The 22,944-nt window shown below is 42.8% G+C and overlaps 3 protein-coding genes across 6 annotated transcripts in view; 1 reads left to right on the top strand and 2 right to left on the bottom strand.

The window, feature by feature from the left end:
* Window positions 1–35: 35 nt before the first annotated feature.
* On the bottom strand, window positions 36–14,409 carry npepl1 (aminopeptidase like 1). Its single transcript, XM_044178126.1, has 12 exons — window positions 14,126–14,409; window positions 5,546–5,731; window positions 5,227–5,397; window positions 4,982–5,071; window positions 4,783–4,864; window positions 4,284–4,426; window positions 4,078–4,155; window positions 3,837–3,937; window positions 3,536–3,659; window positions 3,150–3,326; window positions 2,447–2,557; window positions 36–966 (listed from the first exon to the last, which is right to left on the bottom strand). The coding sequence occupies exons 1-12, from the start codon at window positions 14,273–14,275 to the stop codon at window positions 808–810; spliced, it is 1,572 nt and encodes a 523-aa protein (XP_044034061.1). The 5' UTR covers window positions 14,276–14,409; the 3' UTR covers window positions 36–807.
* Window positions 14,410–14,548: 139 nt separating this feature from the next.
* Window positions 14,549–19,124, top strand: LOC122867399 (golgin subfamily A member 6-like protein 2). Of its 2 annotated transcripts, none has more exons than XM_044178138.1 (3): window positions 14,549–15,631; window positions 16,286–17,158; window positions 17,268–19,124. In XM_044178138.1, exons 1-3 carry the CDS (start codon window positions 15,602–15,604, stop codon window positions 17,457–17,459), a joined length of 1,095 nt encoding a protein of 364 aa, XP_044034073.1. In that variant the 5' UTR covers window positions 14,549–15,601; the 3' UTR covers window positions 17,460–19,124. The 2 variants fall into 2 exon arrangements, with proteins under 2 accessions (XP_044034073.1, XP_044034084.1); XM_044178149.1 differs by having other exon boundaries at window positions 16,286–17,101.
* Window positions 18,633–22,944, bottom strand: part of LOC122867356 (serine/threonine-protein phosphatase 6 regulatory ankyrin repeat subunit C-like) — a 15,555-nt gene continuing 11,243 nt past the window's right edge. For all 3 annotated transcript variants that reach the window (XM_044178066.1, XM_044178075.1, XM_044178057.1), the window contains exons 24-28: window positions 22,731–22,876; window positions 22,336–22,418; window positions 21,951–22,033; window positions 21,004–21,095; window positions 18,633–20,886 (exon numbers count right to left, since the gene is read on the bottom strand). In XM_044178066.1, the coding sequence (XP_044034001.1) occupies window positions 20,696–20,886; window positions 21,004–21,095; window positions 21,951–22,033; window positions 22,336–22,418; window positions 22,731–22,876 (595 nt within the window). In that variant the 3' untranslated portion in view covers window positions 18,633–20,695. The remainder of the gene's footprint in view (window positions 20,887–21,003; window positions 21,096–21,950; window positions 22,034–22,335; window positions 22,419–22,730; window positions 22,877–22,944) is intronic.

Here is a 22,944-nt window from a genome sequence, read left to right on the forward strand (position 1 = left end):
ACGTATTGATGTTTTTTACTTCACAAGCACAGAGGTCAGATGGCACCGCCTTTATTGAGGGACAACATGATTGTCACAAGGGTGGAAAAAAACATGATACTTGAGCTAGAATCTGTCTAATACTTGAGCTGGAATCTAATACTTGAGCTTACAGTTAACATCCTGTATGTGTATTTTGTGCTGACAGAGCATACATGGCATTGTTCGTCTTACTCATCTGACACCATTGTGAAACTGTTAAAAACTGCAGTAAGCTCTCATTCCTCAGTTTTGTCCAGAGATCACACAATCCGACTATACACCGGGTGAATACAAAGTGCAGTGGTTACCAAAGAGAACAAGGTTCATGTTTTACGAGGTGAAACCTTTAACCCTCATTAACTGTAAAATATAAACAATAACAAAGAATCACTGCTGGATAAAAAATAAAGATTGACCAGTTATTAAAACCTGAATGAATCTGTCCTGAAGATAAACCACCTGTTTTGGGTTTCCCCCCCCCCAGATTTTATAATAATCAGCATCTTCATCACTAAGCAACTGAAACAGAAAACTATGGAGGTGATCAGTGCAGCAAGTGCCAAGTCATGAGGACAAATGAGGGCCTGTGTTTTCTCATAATTACGTATAACACACCTGATTTACAGATGATTATCTTTTTTTTTTTTTATTCGGTGATGTCAAATTTAAATCAAACACAGGAAGTTGAATCACAGTTTAAAAAGTTTTAACTCTAACTGGGTGAGCACTTGCTTCAACAGTTTGGGTGTGTGGTGGCAGCGGAGCCGCAGAGTTGGTTAGGATGTTCTACACCAGCCTTCGTCTCTTGCAGTCACGCTCCATCTGGTCTTCAGACATGTTGGTCACTGCACCCAGAGGAGACACTTGGTTCAAGATGGAGTCGTCTGATGCCTGACCAAACAGGGCCATTAGCAAAGCAACGCCAAATCCTGTGGCACGCTCCCCCTGCAAAGACAAAATAAAACAAGGGTCAGATTCCAGTGTCATTACCGTAAAGTGACGCTGCAGTTATCTTTTTTTGTTACGCTACCCGTAAAGTTTTCCGTAAAGTTTGGTCTAAAACCCAACTCTTCATAAATGTTACATCCATTTCTGAGAAAATACAATGATACTGGTGAGAAGAACACATATACACTGCAGGCTTCAGTGCAGTGTAAGTGATTATGAGCCCTTTTTATGAGCTGAAACAAGACCAGGACAGAGCATCAGCATTTTTTTCTTCTAATTTTGTTATATGAAGAGCTGGTGCAATCCTGGCACACCCGCAGGAACATTTTATAAATAAATAAATAAATGGAGTTGTAAGTAAAAGAATACATATTGAACAGGTTTAATATAGAGTACCAGTAACATCAGCTGCTCTTGCTTCCTTCAAAAGCAGTGCTGACTGGGTTTCATAATTGATGAGGAAAGTAGCAGAAATCAGTTTCTCCAAAAGAGGAAGTCAGTGTTTCTACAGATATTACTGGTTCAACTAGTTTCTGTACAACATGGAAACCATATTAAACAAAATAGTAATTCACTGCTCACTATAGAGTTAACTACGGAGTGTCTCTTAATTAGGGAGTAGGGAATGAGTGAACGAGGGAGTCATTTCAGCCACAGCATTCATTTTCTTTCAGTGTTGACTCAGATGGGTTATTTCACATTCACTGGCATGATTCCGCTAGATAGTTTGGTCAATATTTTGGATTTTTGTTCAGAATAATTGATAAACTTCTTGTATTTTGCATTACATTACCCTCTCACTCCCTATCCCTTCACTTATCCCAGCACTACAGGGAAACACTGTCAGAGGAACCACAAACAGGGAATTTTATACTTGATTTATGCTTCATTGCGGTGCTGTCGCTAACTTCCTTAAATATTCTGCTGACTCTTCTTTCAGGTTACCGAGTCTCTGGTAATAGTTAATACTGTCCTTAAATTGTTTTGTCAAAGCACAAGAACATTTTCTTTCCAAAGCTGATATACTGCATATGGACATGCAAAAATCCATTTTCAGATACAAGTAACTTTGTACTATTATAAAAATGTATTGACATTACTTTGTGGTGACAAAGTTCAGTAAGTCATTGGCGGAAGTTAGATTTATGTGATCCGTGTATGTGCATGTGTCTTTGTCAACTAAAGCCATGATTAAAAACAGCACAGAACACCAGCAGCTCAAGTAAGATATGGTCTGAAGTTCAACAAGTATAATTTCTGATGCTAAAGTTGCAATATCTAATTTGTAATGACACACTCCTGTTCTGCTTCTCTGCTCATTTCAGCTTAAGACATGTCTTGTCAAACATATGCATACGCCCAATAAAACTTTCACTTCACTAAGTTATGATTATCACCTGATTTGCTCCAGGGTAAAAATCAGAGCACTAATTGACTGCACAGTATCTGTTCGCACACCAAAGCCCCAGGTACTCACAGCATGGACAGGAGAGGCGATATCAACATGGACCCAGACACCAGGCCAATCAAAACCCAAGTGGGAACCAATAAAGAGGCCGGCACAGGAGCTCTGGGCGTTCTCCCGGTCCTGTTAAAACACAAGAAAAAGGATGACAAACCTCAGCAACTCCCCCAAATAAATTATAACATCAGTCACCAAACAAATATTCTACTTGAAATCAAGGAGAGGAATTCAAGGAGAGCTACTCTATCCTGTTATATGTATCACCATTTAAACAATGTCAACAGAGAAGTCCCAAAGCACTTTAGAATAACTCAAGTTTCCAGTTTCTTTGTTGCCCTCTAGGTGGAGTCTCCACCACGGCTCTGATGTGAACATAGGAAAACGCCTCGGTTGCCATAGGCTTTAAATTGCACCAACCAAGCAGTTATGGTTCTTTTCAGTGATAAAATCAGATACGGGTTTGATGACATGCAAGATACAAGTTTCAAACACAAAGCTTTTCTCTACAGTTCTGTAATGAGGTCCAGCCTGTGCTGATGTTTAATGAACCAAGTGAAATACAAAGAGATGCAGGTGAGCTACAATTAGTCAGTAAAGCCTAAAGTGTATTTCTAAAGTACACTATTTAAATTTGTCAAATGCGTCAGATTCCCATGCCCTTCGTCACGTCTTGTTTATGCATCTGTTTTTGATGAATTTGTAGTTTGCCGCTTACTGCCACAGAGTTCTTCATGTCAGCCATGGCAGAGGTGAACTCGCTGAAGTGCAGCTCTGGGCAGTAGACCAGAGGGTGAGCGAGATCTCCGCTGCTGCGGCCAGCGCGCACACACGCAACCTCCCACTGCTCACTGTTAGTCATCACAGCTGCATGGTACTTCCCTGTGGAGATCCCCTGGACAACAGAAACAAAAAAGGTTTTAGATACAAAGACAATACCTGTTGGAAACCCGAATTACTTAAAAAGGGTTTTAGTCTCTGATAAAATTAAAAAAGATAAAATCCTGAAAGTGTTATCCCTTCGAGTCTACATCTATTGACCTGTGACAGAGGTTCACTTCTTGCTTGCTGTGTAACAACAGTCTGTAAGATGCTGTCACCCACCTGTGCCCCCGTCAGTGTGGCCATGTCCAGAATAATATCAGCTGACAGGTCTTTGCTGGCATACACCACTCCGTCAGCCAGCACCAGCCTGCCCTCTGCATCAGTGTTGTTGATCTCCACTGTCCTTGAGAATAAAGACACAAAAATGAAAGATGAATTTTTTTTTAAACCACAGCCCAATTCATTCCTGTTGATCGGCCTTATAAAGTATCAGACGCAGTTTGTGTGCAATCATACCGTGATGGCACAGACAAATCAAATCAGGTAATCTGACACAATATTATTAAAAAGAGTGTCTCACTTTCCAGAGTAGAGAGTGTGGATATCATCAGGTCGTGTTGCTGTGGGTCCAACTGCATTCTCTGCGAGGCAAAACACTGCATGGAGGTTATCCTTAAAGCCCTGAAGCAAACAAAAGGAGAGGGTCAGATTTTTTAATTTTTTTTAATTTTTTTTTTAATAAACTCTGTTGCAGAGAGACAGCAAAGGTTAAAATGACATCTGTGACAGCTGCTGTGAGATAATCCAAGAGTTCACCTCACCTGTTTAATAGTAGCTCTGAAAGCTCCCAAAATGGCAGCAGCTCCACCACAGTCTCTCTTCATCCCTGGCATTGTGGTCTAGTAGAAAAACAACACATATTTACATGTGATGAAGCATGATGACTTAATTAGATCTCTGATGTCGCTCTAATGCTGCACTTCTAGCATGCAATGAGCAGGACAGTGACCCTGTAAAATAGGAGTACCTTTCCCTTGATGCTGAGTCCTCCAGTGTCATACACGATGCCCTTGCCCACCCATGCAATGGTTTGGGTTGCACCATCTGGTGTGTGGCTCAAGACCGCTAATGCAGGATGATGCTCTGCCGCCTGGCCAACTCCATAAATACCTGACAGGGTAAAAGGGTAAAGTTTAAAAACCAGCTTTAACAAAGACATCAAGGCGCAAGTGAAACAAAATTAATAGGATTACAGAGTGGATGAATGCAAAGAGAATTAATTTAGTGTCAGCAATTAACAACTGACACTAAATGTAAATTTTTCCCAACAGTTCACAGAATAACATACTGCGAGTAAACAGGTATATCTAGCTAAGAAATGTGGAGGAAATATAACATAATTATAGTGACTGCTGGGATTTTCAAAAAAAAAAAAAAGAAAAGAAAAAAAAAAGACATTAAATCCGTTATTCTGGGAATTAGCATAATGTACGCTAATTAGAGACATATCTCTACAGACACGGTACCTCCAAACCCTCTTTGTTTCAGTTCCTCTCCACGAATGATCACTGGAGTAATTCCAAGTTCATTTCCCACAGTCTTGATTTCCTGAAACAGAAATGGATGTCTGTGACGGGAGGCCTCATCAAAAATAATTAGAACTAGTTAGACACGTTCCTGTGGTAATATCAACAACATTTCCAAAACAGAAATAATTACACTTACATCTAAGAAGTGGTCTGTATTCATCTCATTGCACGGTGTGTCCACAATGCGAGCTGCCAGTCGCACTCCATCAGCAGCGTTGGAGAGACACTGAACAGAAGGAAAGCCTTCAGCTATGGCAGTTAACATGAACCACAGTGGTTCAAAAACATGCTATTTTTGAGCAGCATGCTAAAGGCGCTGAAAAATGTGATTAAAAAATAAATAAATAATCGAAAAATCAAGAGCAAATCACAGTGCAGTACCTTAAGTTCTGCGACATCCAGGGGACTGCCGTCTTGCCCGACAATCACAAACTCCACAGTGACGTGCTTCTTCTCGGCCCTGCGCAAGGATGTGGAGCGGCGAGAGAAGATGGGGAAGGCCCTGGCGATGGCACAGGAGGACGCAAACACATCTGAACGCTCACACACCATCTGGAGAGGAAACACTCATATCAGCCACTTAGTCATACATTCTGTCCTTCCACTGGACGACCCAGATTTAAGGGCCATGGGACTACCAGAGGGATCCTTAACTATTATGTGACAGGTGAGAACATATAAGTCTGATAAAGGTACTGACCACGATGCAGCGGTTGTTCCCTCCAGGCAGGCAGGAACGGACCAGACGGGACAGGAAGTGGGCAGAAGACGGGCTGTTGTGCCTGCTGACCCGTGAAGGAAGGGCGGCCACCGCAGCATGGTTGAGGTACAGGGGGCAGCTGTCCGTGGGGTTTGGGTTCAAAGCACTGAGAGCCGCCTGCCAGATCTGAGGAAGCATGAGACAAAACTGACACTTTAGATTTACTGTGGAGACAGTAGAGCAGGAACAATTAGTAGATTAATTGATTAGTTGATCCAACTGACAGAAAATTAATCTGCAACTACTTTCATTAATTGTCATTCATCAAGCACAACTGTCTAACATTAGCTGGTTAAAACTTCTCCATTGTGTGTGTCATGCCGCTTTAGACAAAAAAGGTTTTTTGTCTATCTCAGCAGTACAGCGCCATCTGTTTATTTCTGTAACTATAGTAACGTAATACGGGCGCACGTCTTGAATCAGGAAGTAGATCGCCGTGCGGTAGTCAGTTACAGCAGTGTGCGAGTTCTACCGGTCATCCGTTCTCAGGCGATCGCTTTCTCCTCTTCTCTTTGCTGAAGCAACGTCTGTGAGTATTTCTCGTCGTGTAATATTAGGATAGCGCCTATTTATATCTTTTGTACGGCTAAGTTAGCTTTCTGTTTATTACTGCTGATTGTTTACTAGCTCGATTGCGTTTACTTTACAGATCACCGCTGTGTAGATAATCCGTGCTGTTTTTTCTGTTACTTTGTATTTGGATTTAATATTAATACATATTACATTTGTATTGCATTACAGTTTCACAATATGCCCAGTAAACTTTATGGAAATGAATCATCTGTGTCCTGGAGTTTCTTGGGAGTGTTTAAGCTGAATGGAGCTTAGTCCATGACAGTGAAAAGACGGCGACGCAGCTAACGAGGGTCACAAGGATTGCCATCTTACGGAGCAATTTAATACCAAGAGATAAGTGGTTAACGCTACAGCGCCCGTCAGCAACGCCGCCAGCTCTTCTCCCGTAATTGTCAGCGCGCAGTGAGTCACAATGTCACAACATAGCGACAGTAGGAAAAGGGACGAAGATATCCAGTCCGAGACTATGCGTTCAAGAAGCAGTCGTTCATCTGGTTCATCGGCCAGCTCGAAGATTAGTATGGCTGTTGCCATGGCAAAGGCGAAGGCTGAAGCAGCGCAAGCTAGAGCAGCACACACGCAGAAAGAAATCGAACTTAAAGTAGAGCAAGCCCGCGTTCAAGCTAATCTTGATGCCTTAAACGATGAGAAAGAAAAGGATGCAGCCATAGCAGAGGCAAATGCCCTCATGGCTGGTCTACAAGATATGGGTTTTGAAGTATGCAGTAAGGCTAGCAGCCAGGTTCCTCTATCGGTCAAAGACCAGCGAGTTGCCGCTTATGTGACGGTGCAAGCCAGCCTATGCAGCAGAGATTTATCAGTCAAAAAAGGTTGTGATTATGTTCCGCCAACGCTGCATCCTCCGTATTCCCAACCTAATGATGCTATTTTCTCAACGCCTCACTCACTCAGCGTGCGTCAAAATCAAGCTGCTGCTTCGCAGATATTATGCCACATGAAGCTCATCAAGCTTCTCAGACCAGTGGAGCGCCGCTACAACAAAGCTACAATCAAGCGCTTAACTCTGTCCCAGTGCTTCAGCGCGGTGGGATCCGTCTGCAACAGAACATCAAAGCGGATCCCTCACCTCCTACACGCACGCATGCCCACAAGATACCTTTTGGAGCTAGCTATGACCATTCTACATCCACTGGAGATCTCATTAAATACCTAGCTCGTAGCAGCCTGGTGACTTCAGGTCTAACCACATATGATGACCAGCCAATGAACTATTGGGCCTGGAAAACATCGTTCCTGAACGCTATCGCCGATCTTGACCTGTCTGCTGCAGGAGAGCTCGACCTCCTCACCAAGTATCTAGGAAGAGAGTCGACAGAACAAGTAAGAAGAATTAAAACAGTTAACATTAAGGATCCAACAACTGGATTGCGCATGGCATGGGAGCGCCTATTTAAAATATATGGCTCACCAGAGGCCGTCGAACAGGCTTTGTTCAACAAGCTAGAAAACTTTCCGAAGGTTACAACGAAGGATCCACAAAGACTCAGGGATCTAGCCGACTTGTTGTCGGAGCTACAAGCGGCCAAAGAAGACGGCTACCTTGCAGGCTTGTCGTGTTTGGATACCTCCAGAGGCATTAAGCCTATTATCGAGAAACTTCCATACAACATGCAAGAAAAGTGGCTTTACCTTGGCACACGATACAAACAGGAACATTTCGTTAGCTTTCCACCTTTCTCCGTGTTAGTAAACTTCATCACCACGGAAGCAAGGGCTCGCACTGACCCAAGTTTTAACTTCTTCACCCAAGCTCCAGCAGAGAGAAAGAGTAAGTGGGAGAAACCTACGAAAACATCTGTATACGTTCACAAGACGCAGGTCTCGGGAACTGCCAAGGCCGAGTGTAGAGAAAGTCACGGAACATATTGATCCTAACAAACACTGCCCTCTGCATAGAAAGCCCCACCCTCTGAGGAAATGCAGAGGCTTTCGTGAGAAGAGCATAAGTGATCGCAAACAGCTTTTGAAAGACCAATACATCTGCTTTCGCTGTTGCTCCTCCACAGACCATCTCGCAAAGAATTGCACCGCTGACATAAAATGTGCGGAGTGTGGGAGTGCAGCTCATGTGACAGCACTTCACCCCTACCCACCTACCTGGAGATCTAAGTCGTCCCCTTCCACTTCAGAGGATGGCGGGGAGGAGGACAAGCAGAAATCCGGGAGGTCAAGTCGACGGTGCACTCAAGTATGTGGTGAAGGATTGAGTGCCAGAACATGTGCTAAAATCTGCCTTGTCAGTGTGTTCCCCAATGGCTGCAGGAAGGAGTCCAAGAGAATGTACGCTATACTAGACGAACAGAGCAATCGCTCCCTGGCTCGGTCGGAGTTCTTTGAGATTTTTAAGATCTCTGGAAGTTCCTACTCATATACCCTCAAGACCTGTGCAGGGTGTTCAGAGACGGCGGGGAGGAGAGCCAGCAGTTACACTGTGGAGTCGGTGGACAAGAAAATAAGCATTCATCTGCCTACACTCTTGGAGTGCAACCAAATCCCTAACGTTCGCGCTGAGATTCCTACACCGGAAGCAGCCGACCATCACGCCCACCTGAAGCGCATCGCTGACAAGATTCCGCCTTTAGATCCGGATGCCAAAATTCTCCTCTTACTGGGCAGAGACATCTTGCAAGTACATAAGGTCCGAGAACAGATAAGTGGCCCAGGAGATGCACCGTTCGCGCAAAGGCTTGATCTAGGATGGGTCGTCGTTGGCGATGTGTGCCTTGGAGGGCTCACAGAACGCAAGAGGTGGGAAGCTACAAAACAGCCATCTTAGAGAACGGTCGCATTTGCGAGTTATCTTCAACCGTGCAACAACCAGATCAAAGTGAAAGAGGTATTTGGTCAAGCATCTAGACCTCAGCATCATCCAGCACCAACCTCCATCCACGGTTCAATGACACTCAGCGGAGACCCCTTAGGGCAAACCGTCTTCGCTTGTTCTCCCGACGACCATAGACTCGCTCCATCCATGGAGGATTTAGAGTTTCTGAAGATAATGGAAGGTGAGTGCTATCAAGACAGTTTCAAAAATTGGGTTGCACCTTTACCCTTTCGGTCGCCGAGACAGCGTCTTCCTAACAACAGGAAGCAGGTTTTCGACCGTCTTATCTCGCTCCAGCGCTCATTGGAAAAACGACCACAGATGAAAGCCGATTTTCTGGAGTTTATGGAAAAGATGTTCAAGGCGGCACACGCTGAAGTCGCCCGCCAGTACAGCCTGGACAAGAGTGTTGGTACTTACCTTTGTTTGGTGTGTATCATCCAAGGAAACCAGATAGGATTCGTGTGGTCTTCGACAGCAGTGCATCATATGAAGGAGTGTCGCTCAACAATATCTTGCTCACTGGTCCCGACCTTAATAATAGCTTGCTAGGTGTTCTTATGAGGTTTAGGAAGGAACAGGTGGCGATCACTGCCGACATCGAGCACATGTTCCACTGCTTTCTCGCCAAGGAGGACCACCGTGATTTTCTTCGCTTCCTGTGGTACAGGAACAACGACCCTACCTCCGACATCGTGGACTACAGAATGCGGGTTCACCTTTTTGGGAATAGTCCCTCACCTGCCGTTGCAGTGTATGGTCTGCGACGGGCAGCAAAGGAAGCAGAGGCCGACTATGGTAGTGATGCAAGAAGTTTCATCGACCGCCAGTTCTATGTCGACGACGCTTTGAAGTCCTTCAGCACAGAGGAAGAGGCCATCAGCGCCCTGGGGCGAGCACAGAAGATGCTTGCGGCTTCCAACCTCAGGCTACACAAAATTGCTTCAAATCGTCCAGCAGTCATCGAAGCGTTTCCATTTGAAGATCGCAGTAAGGACGTCAACAGCCAAGATCTCTTTGTTGATGATCCGCCAATACAACGTAGCCTTGGATTGTTCTGGAACATGCGCGCAGACACCTTCATGTTTCAAATCGAAGACGACCAGAAGCCATTCACTCGCAGAGGAGTACTTTCGACCGTGAACAGCCTCTACGATCCTCTCGGATTCCTCGCACCCATCACAGTTCATGGAAGACTAATACTCAGACAACTGACTAAGCAAGCAGAGGATTGGGACACACCTCTACCCAAAGACATGGAGACCGAATGGATTAGATGGAAACGGTCACTCCGAGACCTGGAGGGACTCCAGATACCACGCCCCATATCGTCATTCTCTCCACCGCTGGTGCTCTAAGGAGAGAACTCTGTATCTTCGCAGATGCATCGGTCAAGGCAATAGCAGCCGTAGCCTACATCAAGGTGACAAACCACCAAGAACAGATTGACATTGGCTTTGTCTTCGGAAGGCGAAGTTGGCGCCCAGCCCGATTTAACTATTCCAAGACTTGAGCTCTGTGCGGCTGTACTCGCCATCGAGATCGCTGAGATGGTAGTTTCAGAGATGGACATAACGTTCAACAACATCACCTACTACACAGATAGCAAGGTCGTATTGGGATACATCCAGAATCAGTCAAGGAGATTCTATGTCTATGTACACAACAGGATCCAAAGAATCTGTCAATCACCTTGTTCCGGCCCATGGAAGTACGTTCCAACGCATCTCAACCCAGCTGACATTGGGTCAAGAACTGTGCCTTCAGACTTGCTTAGCAGCACAACTTGGCTCAAAGGGCCAGCCTTTCTTCGTGATGTGTCTTCACATTCTCCTGAGATTCAAGACGCTACGACCTTATCAACCCCGACGCCGACTCTGAAGTGCGTCCCCAGGTGGTGGCGAGTTTTACTCACGTTACCAGAGATGTGATACATCCACAACGCTTCGAACGCTTCTCCAAGTTCAGCACTCTCCTCACAGCCATAGCTCACCTCATCCACGTGGCTCGTTCTTTCGCCAATTTTACTCAGGATGAATGTCAAGGGTGGCATGTCTGTCGACCTACAGAGGAAGAGTTGTTGAGAGCCAAAGTGTGTATTGTGAAGAGCGCCCAGAATCAGTGCTATTCAGAGGAACTTAAGTGCATCAACTCAGGATCTAACATTCCACCGAGCAGCAGCCTTTGGAAACTGCACCCCATCATAGACCAAAATCAACTGCTTAGAGTAGGAGGTCGAATTGAGCAGTCGGATCTGAGCATGAACGAAGTTCATCCCATCATCATTCCTGGCGGCATCATCTAGCTACCCTGCTCGTGTCTCACTATCACGAAGCAGTGAAGCACCAAGGAAGACATCTGACCGAAGGCGCCATTCGAGCGGCAGGATTCTGGCTGGTGGGAGCTAAACGTTGCATCAGCAGTTTGTTTCATAGATGCGTCACTTGTAGAAGACTGAGGGGAAAAATGGAACATCAGCAGATGGCAGCTCTGCCAGCAGAACGGTTACAAGTAGCACCTCCTTTCACCTACGTAGGTGTCGACGTCTTTGGACCCTGGGAAATCGTCTCACGCCGTACAAGAGGAGGAGTCTCCAACTCTAAACGATGGGCTGTGATGTTCTCTTGTATGTGTTCGAGGGCAGTCCACATCGAGGTGATTGAAACCATGAGTACCAGCAGTTTTATCAATGCCTTGAGGAGGTTCTTTGCAATCAGGGGCCCTGCGAAGCAGATCCGTTCCGACTGCGGAACTAACTTCATCGGTGCTTCTCATGTACTGGACATGGATCAGTCGAATCCAGGCCTCAAAAAAGTGGAAGAGTACTTGCACACTCAGAGCTGCACATGGGTATTCAACCCACCCCACGCGTCTCATATGGGCGGCGCGTGGGAACGAATGATTGGCATTGCCCGCAGTATTTTGGACTGCATGTTGCTTGAGCAGAAAAGGTCTCATCTTTCACATGAAGTCCTGACCACCTTCATGGCCGAAGTAGCAGCAATCATGAATGCTAGACCGCTCATCCCGGTGTCATCGGATCCGGAGTCGCTTCTTATCCTCACTCCAGCAATGCTTCTGACCCTCAAGACAGGTTCTGCACCTCCTCCTCCGTCAGGAAGCTTTGAGGAAACACATCTCATCAGAGAAGAGTGGAAGCGAGTTCAGAGCCTAGCAGACATGTTTTGGAACAGGTGGAAACATGAATACCTCAAAACATTGCAGCTTCGACACAAGTGGCAAGGAAAGAGGCCAAATCTACAAGAACGAGACATGGTTCTTTTGAAAGACAATCAAGCTAAGAGAAATCAATGGCCTAAAGGCATTATCACAAAAACCTTTCCAGGAGAAGATGGATTGGTTCGGAAGGTTCAAGTGGAAATTGTTAAGGATGGAACCAGAAAGACCTTTTCTCGGCCAGTTACAGAAGTGGTTTTGCTTTTTTCCCCAAAGACCGATTCTGTTACTTAATGTGGGCTCTTTAAAGACCCCAAGCGGGAGTGTCATGCCGCTTTAGACAAAAAGGTTTTTGTCTATCTCAGCAGTACAGCGCCATCTGTTTATTTCTGTAACTATAGTAACGTAATACGGGCGCACGTCTTGAATCAGGAAGTAGATCGCCGTGCGGTAGTCAGTTACAGCAGTGTGCGAGTTCTACGGTCATCCGTTCTCAGGCGATCGCTTTCTCCTCTTCTCTTTGCTGAAGCAACGTCTGTGAGTATTTCTCGTCGTGTAATATTAGGATAGCGCCTATTTATATCTTTTGTACGGCTAAGTTAGCTTTCTGTTTATTACTGCTGATTGTTTACTAGCTCGATTGCGTTTACTATACAGATCACCGCTGTGTAGATAATCCGTGCTGTTTTTTCTGTTACTTTGTATTTGGATTTAATATTAATACATATTACATTTGTATTGCATTACAGTTTCACAATATGCCCAGTAAACTTTATGGAAATGAATCATCTGTGTCCTGGAGTTTCTTGGGAGTGTTTAAGCTGAATGGAGCTTAGTCCATGACAGTGTGGATTTGCTGCTTTTCCTTGTCTTATGAGACAGTAAACTGGATATCTTTGGGGTTTGGACTGTTGGTCAGATAATACAAGCAAGCTAAAGTTTTCTCCTTGGGCTTTAGAAAATTGTGAGGGGTAAAATGTGACAAGGAGTTTTAGAGGCTTCCCAGTGTCACCCAAGTTTCCAGACAGTGTCACAATTACCAGCTTAAGTATAGCAAAGAGCTTTTACCACCCAGGAGAAATGAGAATACTGCAAGCAGCAGAGTAGCAATCATGTTGGGTAATCGCTGTCAGAGGATACTGAGAAGCCCTGTGAATGGCAGGAAACCTTTCCTTGACCTCACAGACTCGCTTTCTCAAGACTATCTTTGATAGACTGGCTGTCATCGTTGCACAACTACCTCTGAGGACTTTGCACGACAGTCTACGACACACTGCTTCCAGCGCCATTGAATACCATGAGAGCAGAGTATTTTTGTCTGGGTCTGACCACTGGAGCTGTCAGTGCCCTAACCACTCATCAGGAGCACCGTGAACAAGCTACATGAACAGTTTAAGACTTTACATTACTCTCATGGCCATACAATCCTGCTATTATCGGGGGACATTAACTACTCTCAAAGCCAGGAAATGGAAAATTTAGACTTTAACCTTAACAGTCACCCTGTTGTAAAACCTTAGCTACATTGTCCCGAGAAAGGTTAATTAACTGGTGCTGTAACGTTACTAAGCTCTAACTACAACTTGCACTAGTCAACTTAACACTAGAATAAATGTTGTTTTATTTAAACATACTGGAGTTGTAATTTACTTTCCCACTGACTCATAAAAAACAATCCATCGCTAACAAGACCGTTAACGTGTCCTTAACCACGTTAAGCGTTAACTTACTCAGAGTTAGTTGGTTGGGCTAACCTAGTTGGTTGGACAGCGTTATACTCCTGGGACTAGTTAGTGTTTGCTAACTAATCGTTTAAGTGTCGTTAACGTTACATTAATTTAGCTAGCCGTGTTAGCTTACTCAGGTTAGCATAGCGCTAACATTAGCGGTCACCCAACTATCATTTTCATTCACATTATTACCTCTTTGCTAACGACTGGCTGCAGTTTTCCCTTGATTTGGCTCCAGCTGACTTGCTGCAGGATGGCCTGCTGTCCGATAATCAGAACAGGGCGACTCTGTGGCTCGGAGTCCCCAGCAGACGCCTTGAACTCCAGCACCACGTTCGCCATTTTTGCGACTCGCTAGCTGACGGTGAGCGAAGCGGACGGGCTGCTGTCGTTCACTGATGCAGCCCGGACCGGCGACGGCAGCCGGGAGAGGACCGGACCTGGTTTCATTTACAGCGGCTGGAAGTAATCTGCAATCTTCATCAACCTCTACCGGAGACCAGCAGGAACTACATGAAGATGTTAATGAAGCAAAACCCCCGGCTATCAGATGAGAACTGAAGCGGTCTGTAGATATGAACATCTGGGCGTGCATCAAGAGGAATTTGTATTTGTAGGAAATATTCACACACGTGCATAAATATAAATAAATATCTCCTAATTTTTCTTAATGTCAGACATTGAATGCCAGTCTCCGTCGTGATAAAGGTTAGTAACACATTTTATCCCTGAATATAGTATTTTATAAATATATCAGATTGATAAAAAAAAAAAAACTGAACCAAAAATTAGTTCAACTTCAGAGAGAAAATACTGGGGCAGTTAAAAGGTTGTAGAAATATCAGCAGGCACAACTCCTTCTCAAACCCATCACTGCAGTCTGTCAAATCCTGCACAAAATACAAGCTGTGAAATTCACTTCTACATTTTTGCTCCAATTGCTGCAGTAAATGTGTGGCAAAACATATTTACACAGTGTGACAGTGTGAAGTCAGCTTGTGTAAGAGTTGAAAATAATAACATTAATATGCAGATTTAGCATCTTTCAGTGGATTTTGAATTTACTGCTTTATTTTTCATCACTTTATTGAGACATTTTATTTCAATAGATACATTCTTTCTTATGTTTGCACTATTTTATTTTTATTGTTTGGTTTAGTGGAACCTCCTTTGTTAACCATGGAACATGGACTACATCTCATTTCATGTGTTTTTTTTATACCAAGTATTAAGTAAGCATTTTTGTATACCAAGGTACTATCGGTCTTGCCTATACATATATTACTATGTAATACATTTTCAAAGTATTGATCCGGTTTGCTGAAAGCTGAAGTAGCCAACAGGCTCTCTGGGCAAACATTCATACTGCAGACTAATAGATGACTGGTGCAGAAAAAGCTTTCAGTCTTTGTCCACATCATCATCATCATCATCATCATCTTCATCAGTTAATGATTGGAACTTTAAAAAAAGAATTCCTTTGTGTCATTGTGATGTCATTATGATGCAACATTCTACAACTGTTGAAATCAAACCACCAAACAATTTTAGCTTCACTCAGAAATTCAGCTACTGTCAACGACTATCAGCGACTACGATAACTGGAGTGAATAACCATCAACTACAATCATCTACAGCCGACTACATCAGTCTCTCTGTCCAGTCATCATGGAAAGAAGATATAACTTGAGAACCAGGGTAAGATTTTCTCATTCAATCAAGAGAAACTTTCTGGGCAAACTACAGCAGAGGCCATACTGCTCTTTCACCTCTTCTTATTTAATCTAAATAAGTTTGAACAAACACAATAAATCATTTTTATAGACAGGAGATATTTTATTTACAATACAATACATAAAGGCCAGACCAAATGATTGCAGCAGCTTTCTGTTAGACTATCCCATGTTAGAATGGACAATGGTGGAAATCAACCAGGTACATTTACTCTGTACTGTGCCTAGGTACAATTTCAGCTACTTTCCATTTGATGCTACATTACAAAGGGAAATATTGTACTTTTTACTCCACTACACTAATTAGAGAGCTTAACTTTGCAGATTCAGATTTTTCAGACCAAACATGTAATCAACAAATACAATATGATGCATTGTTATAGACTAAACTACCCAATACTATATAAAGTAGTTAAAATCATTAAAATGCCAATTACACAAGTACATCAATTATACTTTAAGTACATTTTGCCGATAATACTTCCACACTTTTACTTAAATCTAATTTTGAATGCAGGATACTTGTAACATTATTTTTACATTGTGGTGTTGCTACTTCTACTTAAGTAACAGGTCTTGGTACTTGGTTTTAGCTTAAATGTATATTTATGTCTTTCAGGCATCTGGTAGAGTGCAGACAGGCAACACTACCCAACATTTCAGGCCACAGCAGTATGCTCCACCTGCAGGGGTGCCTCCCAGCTCGGATGTGCACTCGCTCAGACAAGCTCTTCTTTCCGCTGAAGAAGACAATCTGAAGCTGTCTTACGAAAACGCTGCCATGAGGCAGCAGATTTCCGACCTGCAGGAAGGAAACAGAAAACTGATGAATGAAAATAGCTGCTTACAGAGGACGTTGGGGAGAAAGCTGCACATGGCCAAACAGAACATCAACAGGCTGGAAATGGCTTTAGAGGCCACGATGGCAGGCCAGGATGAGTGCAAGAAGAGAGAGGAAACTATCAGAGAGAACGAAAAGGAAATCTCTTCACTTCGAGAGAGTATCCACGCACAGAAGGAGGAGACAGAAAGAATCAGAGATTTCTGGATGAAGGAATGTGACAAGACGAGGGCTACTTTTGAGAGCGAACTGAAAACAGTCAAGTCAGTGTGCGACACCCAGCGGAGCACCGACCTGCAGCGAATGCAAACTGACTGTCAGAGGAAGGTGAGCCAGCTGCAAGAGCAGAACACTGAGCAAGACAAAGTGATCAGCTCCAGCAGAGATGAAATTAAGGCTCGCACAGAGGAGCATTTCATCGTATCGTCCCAGCTCAGCCTCAAACAGACTGAACTGGACCAGAGCATCAACAAGTGCAATGCTCTGGACGAGGAGTTCAAGAAGGTGCTGGATGAGAGGGAGGAGAGCTGGGAGAGGAGACTGAAGGAGATGGAGAAGCTGTGGCTGGAAAAAGAAGATGCCCTGATGAAAAAGGCGAGCAAAGCAGAGGAGGAACTAAAGCTTGTGATTATTAAAAACATCCATCTTCAGGTCCATCAGCATCTTTCTTTAGAATAATGGTCTCTTTAGATTCTAACGGCTTGTTTCAGAAATTGCCTTCAGAAGTGAAATATATATACGCTATCCTTATGTTTTTCAGGAGCTTGTCCTTAAAAAGAACAAGGAGAAGAAGGGGAAGAAGCAAGGCTTCTGGGTTAAAAAGAAGCAGAAAAACAAGTGGGTGGAGGAGGAAGGACAGAAGGAGAAAAAGGAGGAGAAACTGGGATTCTGGAGCTGGGCACGCAAGAAGAAAAGTGACAGTAAAGTGGAGGAAGGTGCTGGACAACAGTAAACCATCCATCCCACACCCACCCTGACCCTAACCCCCCTTCATTACCCCTCCACTTTCCACCCCAAACATCCTAATACCTCCTCACCCCTCCACCTTCCATTACCCATCCATTTGTCTTATCTTCTTTCTGTAAATATTCTAAATACCTCCTTAAAATTAAAAAAGTTCAATTATGTCTGCTTCTAGACATCTTTCTGACAATAATTTTCATATTAATACAACTGTATGGAATTATACTCCAAGCCCGGCTGTTATAAAGCACTACTTGTCAGGCTGTTAGGGACAGGCCAGAGTTTAACTCTTGGTGCACATTTACCATCATGTGGAGCGACAGAGGGGCATACTGCCGGCCACCAGGGGTGAAATTCTCTTTTCAGGTTGGATTAATAAATAAGAAAATAATATCATGTTTTATTCACACTTTTCCTAAGATGGAAAGTGTACAAAACAGCGTACCTTGCAAAGCTATTTAACAACTCAGTTGTTTGGGGGGAAACCAGCAAAGAGGTTTCCTAGTTTACATGCCTTGTAAGCTAGTTTCACACAAGTATCTGCTGATATATCAGTACCAATCCCTCTATATAATCTATGAGCTCAGCTGTTAATAAGCCACTCATATGCACTTTGGTTAAAATCGCTACATAATGCTTAAATGCTCAGATATTCTATTACTCCCATTACTCCCATAATGGACTGTTGTGAGTGAGCCTGCAGCACAGCTTTATGCACAACAAAACTTGAATCCATCTTATTAATCACACAAGCTGCACGCACATTTGGGTAAAACTGTGTATAAAACTAATTGCTGCAAAGTTTTTCCAAGCATTTTGAAGGGAATTCACAAATTTGATCATACAGATGTCATACAGCCTTATTCAGATATCAGTTGGTGGAGTATAGTGAGGCTCGAGATCACCAGCGAGGACAAACTCTCTCTGAGAAGAAAAAAGAAATGGTCATAGGAAATTTTTGCTCCAATGGGACAGTACAGGGGATTCTCAGCTTGCCAGAGGGGCATTTGGGGGTCTTTTGGATGAACCTGCATGAACCCATGTGCCCCTCTGGTGTGACATTAGGGCAAAAATCAAGCATGAAAGTGGGGTGCACTAGGGCTGACCATTATCATGGAACTCAAATAGGAAATGGAGAGGAAAAAAAACGCAAAAGCCCTTCTGATGGTAAGGATTTATTTGTTTTCTCTCATATGAATGCCATCCATAACTACAATCACACAGAGTATTCAAGTTGGGAGTTACACCCTGAACTCTCAGTAAGATGTACAGAAGACAGTTTGTTCACATGAAAAGCTGCAACAGAGCAATTCCTAAAGACAAACATTATTTAAAACACTTCACTGCAACTTGTGCTCAGAAACGTCAAATCACTCCCCCCCCACTGATTTCATCTAAATGAAACAAGCACATGTTTATACTGAATTGGCTTCTACAGTTATTTGAAAGTTACATTTGTAAAATTCACTTTGTTTTTTTTTTTGCATAAACCTAAGAAGGACACCCTACTGTAAAATGTAAACTTTCATGTCAGAGTGCAAATAGTTTAAAGCCATTTTAAGATAATACAGAAAGTATTGATAGGGGAAAAGAAAATCCATCAGGAAAAGGGGAAAATATCAAAGTCTGTGTGTGTTTACATCTTCCACATTATTATTATAAAAACTTGATCTTTAAAGAGACAGAGGCAGTGATATCTTTGTACCAGTGCAGGTATATTATGCTAATTTCTTTCACAGATGAAAAACAATGATTAAAAAAAAAAAAAAACTTAATTCTGTGGGCGCTGCCAATTTTTCTTGTTTTAACTGTAAAATATGTGAAATATTTACTAGACACAGATTTATTGAATGTCAATAAATACTGGACAATGGAAACAGAGAACGTCACATTTCTAAAAACAATTCATTCATTTTCTAGTGTTTCACAGAGATTATTAGTGGCATTAGATGTGAGCAGATTCTTACGTTTCATATCACAACATTATAGTGACAGGAAAGGGATTTGCTGCTTTTCTTGGTCTTACATCAGTGGAAATTAAATACCTTTGGGTTTCAGACTGCTGATCAGAAAAAAACGAGCAATTTGAAGATGTCACCTTGGGCTCTTAGAACTTGCAATGTGCACTTGAACAAAAAAAAGATTAATTAACTTTTATATTAATCTTTAATTGCAGACGTGGTGAAATGTCACATTTACTAAAGACAAGACTTTCATGCTCAAAGCCTGAAAGGATTATTAAAACTGTTCAACACATATTTTATTAATTTCTCTGACATTTTCAGTTGTTTGTTTGATTCTCTGGCTTATTTAACTGAAATATGATACTTCTGTCATACTTGTTATGTAAAATCCAGCTCAAAATGTGCTTTTTATTGCACCCACAGTACAGTACACACTGACCTGAGGTTAATTCTCAAAAATTTGGGATTCTTAAGACAATACAAGTAAAAGGTTAACTTCATTTAAAGAACTATATATACACTAAACTCTGTAAACTATATCTTTACTACTATACACATGCTTGTGACTTTACTAAACTGAAATGTAACTTATTTAAATCATGATAATATTAGAATAATAAGGTTATTTGTATCATTGTAGTGTCTGCTACACTCCGGATAGGATAAGAAAATAGAGTCTTAATTGCATAAATGGTTTAAAGCACCTGTTAGATATTTTAAACAAGTATATTAAGAATTAATGTCTAATATGCAAAATAGCACTTTCAGACACACACACACACACACACATACACACACACACACACACACTCAACTGAGTATTCTTGCACTTGTATTAAATGAGGACGAACACAGGAGACTTTAGGCTTTGGTGGTTAACAAGCTAAGAAATTAAGCCACAGCGGAGGGGGGTTCAAGAGGAGAGGCTTGTGTAGTGTGCTCATGTTAAAACTTCCATTCATTTCTAATGGTTAGTACTTCATTAAAATAACAAATATAATGTGCTAAACTCAACTCTTGTGTCAGAGAAGAAAATCTAAGAGGTCTGCTAATATTAGTGATGTGTAAGACTAGATTTTAGAGAAGCAATCGATGCTACTGGTGCATGAACACATAGCGTACAGTACATGCAGCTGCAGATGACACACATGTATAAATGTCATGGAGCTACGCATGACCACACAGGTTCCTGTCTGGAGACTTTGGGCTACACTGGGATGAAACACCCATGCAGGCCAGCAGTGCCCGTGCAGCCCTTGATTTAGGCATGACACAGGTTGCCACTGGACCCACAAGTGGCAGCAATGCCACAGTTCTTCAGGATGGGGTTGAAGTGGGAGGATGTTCCGGCGCCGGCCTCTCTGGGAGGGAAAGGCTTCATGGTGGAGAGGATCAGGGCCAGACAGTCGGCCACGTTTTTGTTTGGGGCACAGGCCAGAGCCGGCGTGTGGCCTGTGGAGGGTCAACAGGCATAGAATCATCCTACAGTGTCCTTCAGGTACATTTTTTTCGCAGGAAACGAGGACTGCTTTGGTATTGTATCACAGAAATATAATTATTCCTGCTTACCTTCCTCATCTAAAGCCATGACTGCTGCTCCTCTGCTCAGTAACACCTGCACTACAGTCGCCAGCCCTTTCCTCGCTGCAATGTGAAGGGGCCTGCATGAGAAAGAAAGACAGGTCCGATTACAGAGGCGCTCAGGGAGGAATGCAACAATGTTACAGAATTCACATGCAGTATTTACACAATGCCAATGGCAGGCGAGTCAATACTGTAAACAGTATTTCTGAACTTCAACCCAAAAAATGAAAAGAAAAGAAAAATGTTGATGTCAGGGTACCTTGTTAAAGTACAAAACATACTATTGATATTCCATCATAAGTTAATTATTCACCAGCATCATCACAATGGATTTCCTTTTCTATACTACATTTAAAAAAGAAATGGCAGAAAAACAGACAAAAAATCTGTGGCATCTTGGATGAACAGCCTGCAGTGAGCTACAATGACCTTAAAAAATCCTCTAAAGTATTAGGGTCAATGTTAGAAATTTCGAGAATAAAGTCATGATATTACAGCTTTTCTTTTCTCTAAATTATGACTTCACTCTGGAAATATTACGAGTTTTTTCTCGTAATGTTATGACTTTATTTCCGAAATCTCTGTCGTACCCGTTGAATCCTTTTTCCAGGTTACAGTTCAGTGGAGCATTTCATGTTAATCTGCACTCTGCCAAACTTCAACTAGTCTAAATTTTCTCACGCTGTGATATTTTCACGCCCTGCAATATTAACCTAATCTATCATCACATACAGTAGGTCTCACTGAAATATGTTCTTTAAATGCACACTGCATGATAAGCAAAAGTGTCTTAATGCTAAACTTCAGAATACATACTGGTTGATTTTCTTATTCATAAATTCCAAGCTAATTGTTATTATCTAGTTTTGATCAGTGGTATTCTTAATTAACAGCATGTACGTATAGCGGGCCAGTGCTTTAAGACAACTCACATCTGGAGAGCGCTGTTTGTTGCATTTATGAGGGAGGAGTCGCTGATCTCTCCCAGGATCAACAGGGCACACATCTCATGACCCTGCAGTATAAAAACACAATGTACTAAGTGATAATGTGCTTAAGCAATGTTGTACAAACTGCCTAAAAATGTCATAAGGTGCGGCTGAAAATGTAATCAAATCTTTCATTTTTAATGAATTTAGTGAATTCCACACCGTGCAATGTTATAGCCCCGCAATATTACATTATTACTGTTATTAGGTAATATATTGACAGTTTATCCCCTCATCTGACAGTTGTTACATTACTGTTGCTAGGCACATGCAAAAGTTAGTGTGCCATGGCATGCATACAGTACATGCATTTGTATCTGTATGTGACCTTGCTGCAGGCTAAGTGAAGGGCAGTGTTATTGTTGACATCCACCAGGGTCAGGTCTGGCTTCGCTTTGTGCAGCAAGAACTCTGAAATGCAGAAAATAAGACACCTTTCACATTGAACACAGGCCTTTAAATTTTAAACATTTAGCTGGTGTGTTTTCATGTGGAGCAACTTAAAATCAGTACAACAGGGGAAGAGATTCATATGGTGTATTAAAGGTTAGTTAGTGAGGACTGTGAGGGTCAAAACAACAGTACCTACGTGCTAAAAGGAGAAATAAGAATTCCTGTGTCTCTTAAATCACCACGTCTGAAAATGGTCTTGATGTGCTATGGTGTAGATAAGGGTAATGGCATACACATTTTAAAGATACTGACCAGAGGAATTTCACCTACCAACAGCCATAGTCTGTCCACAGTCTGCAGCAACCATTAGAGCGGAGCATCCACAATGGTCCACAGCATTGACATCCGCTCCCTGGGCCAGGACCAGCTGGAGCCCAGCAACATTTCCTGAATAAGCAGCTGCATGCAGCGTGGTCCTGCACACACACAAACATACACATGAAAATACAGGATGGGCTGACACATTCATACAACGTGTCACTGT

This window comes from Siniperca chuatsi, linkage group LG2 (genome assembly GCF_020085105.1).
Source record: "Siniperca chuatsi isolate FFG_IHB_CAS linkage group LG2, ASM2008510v1, whole genome shotgun sequence".
Lineage (NCBI taxonomy): Eukaryota > Metazoa > Chordata > Actinopteri > Centrarchiformes > Sinipercidae > Siniperca > Siniperca chuatsi.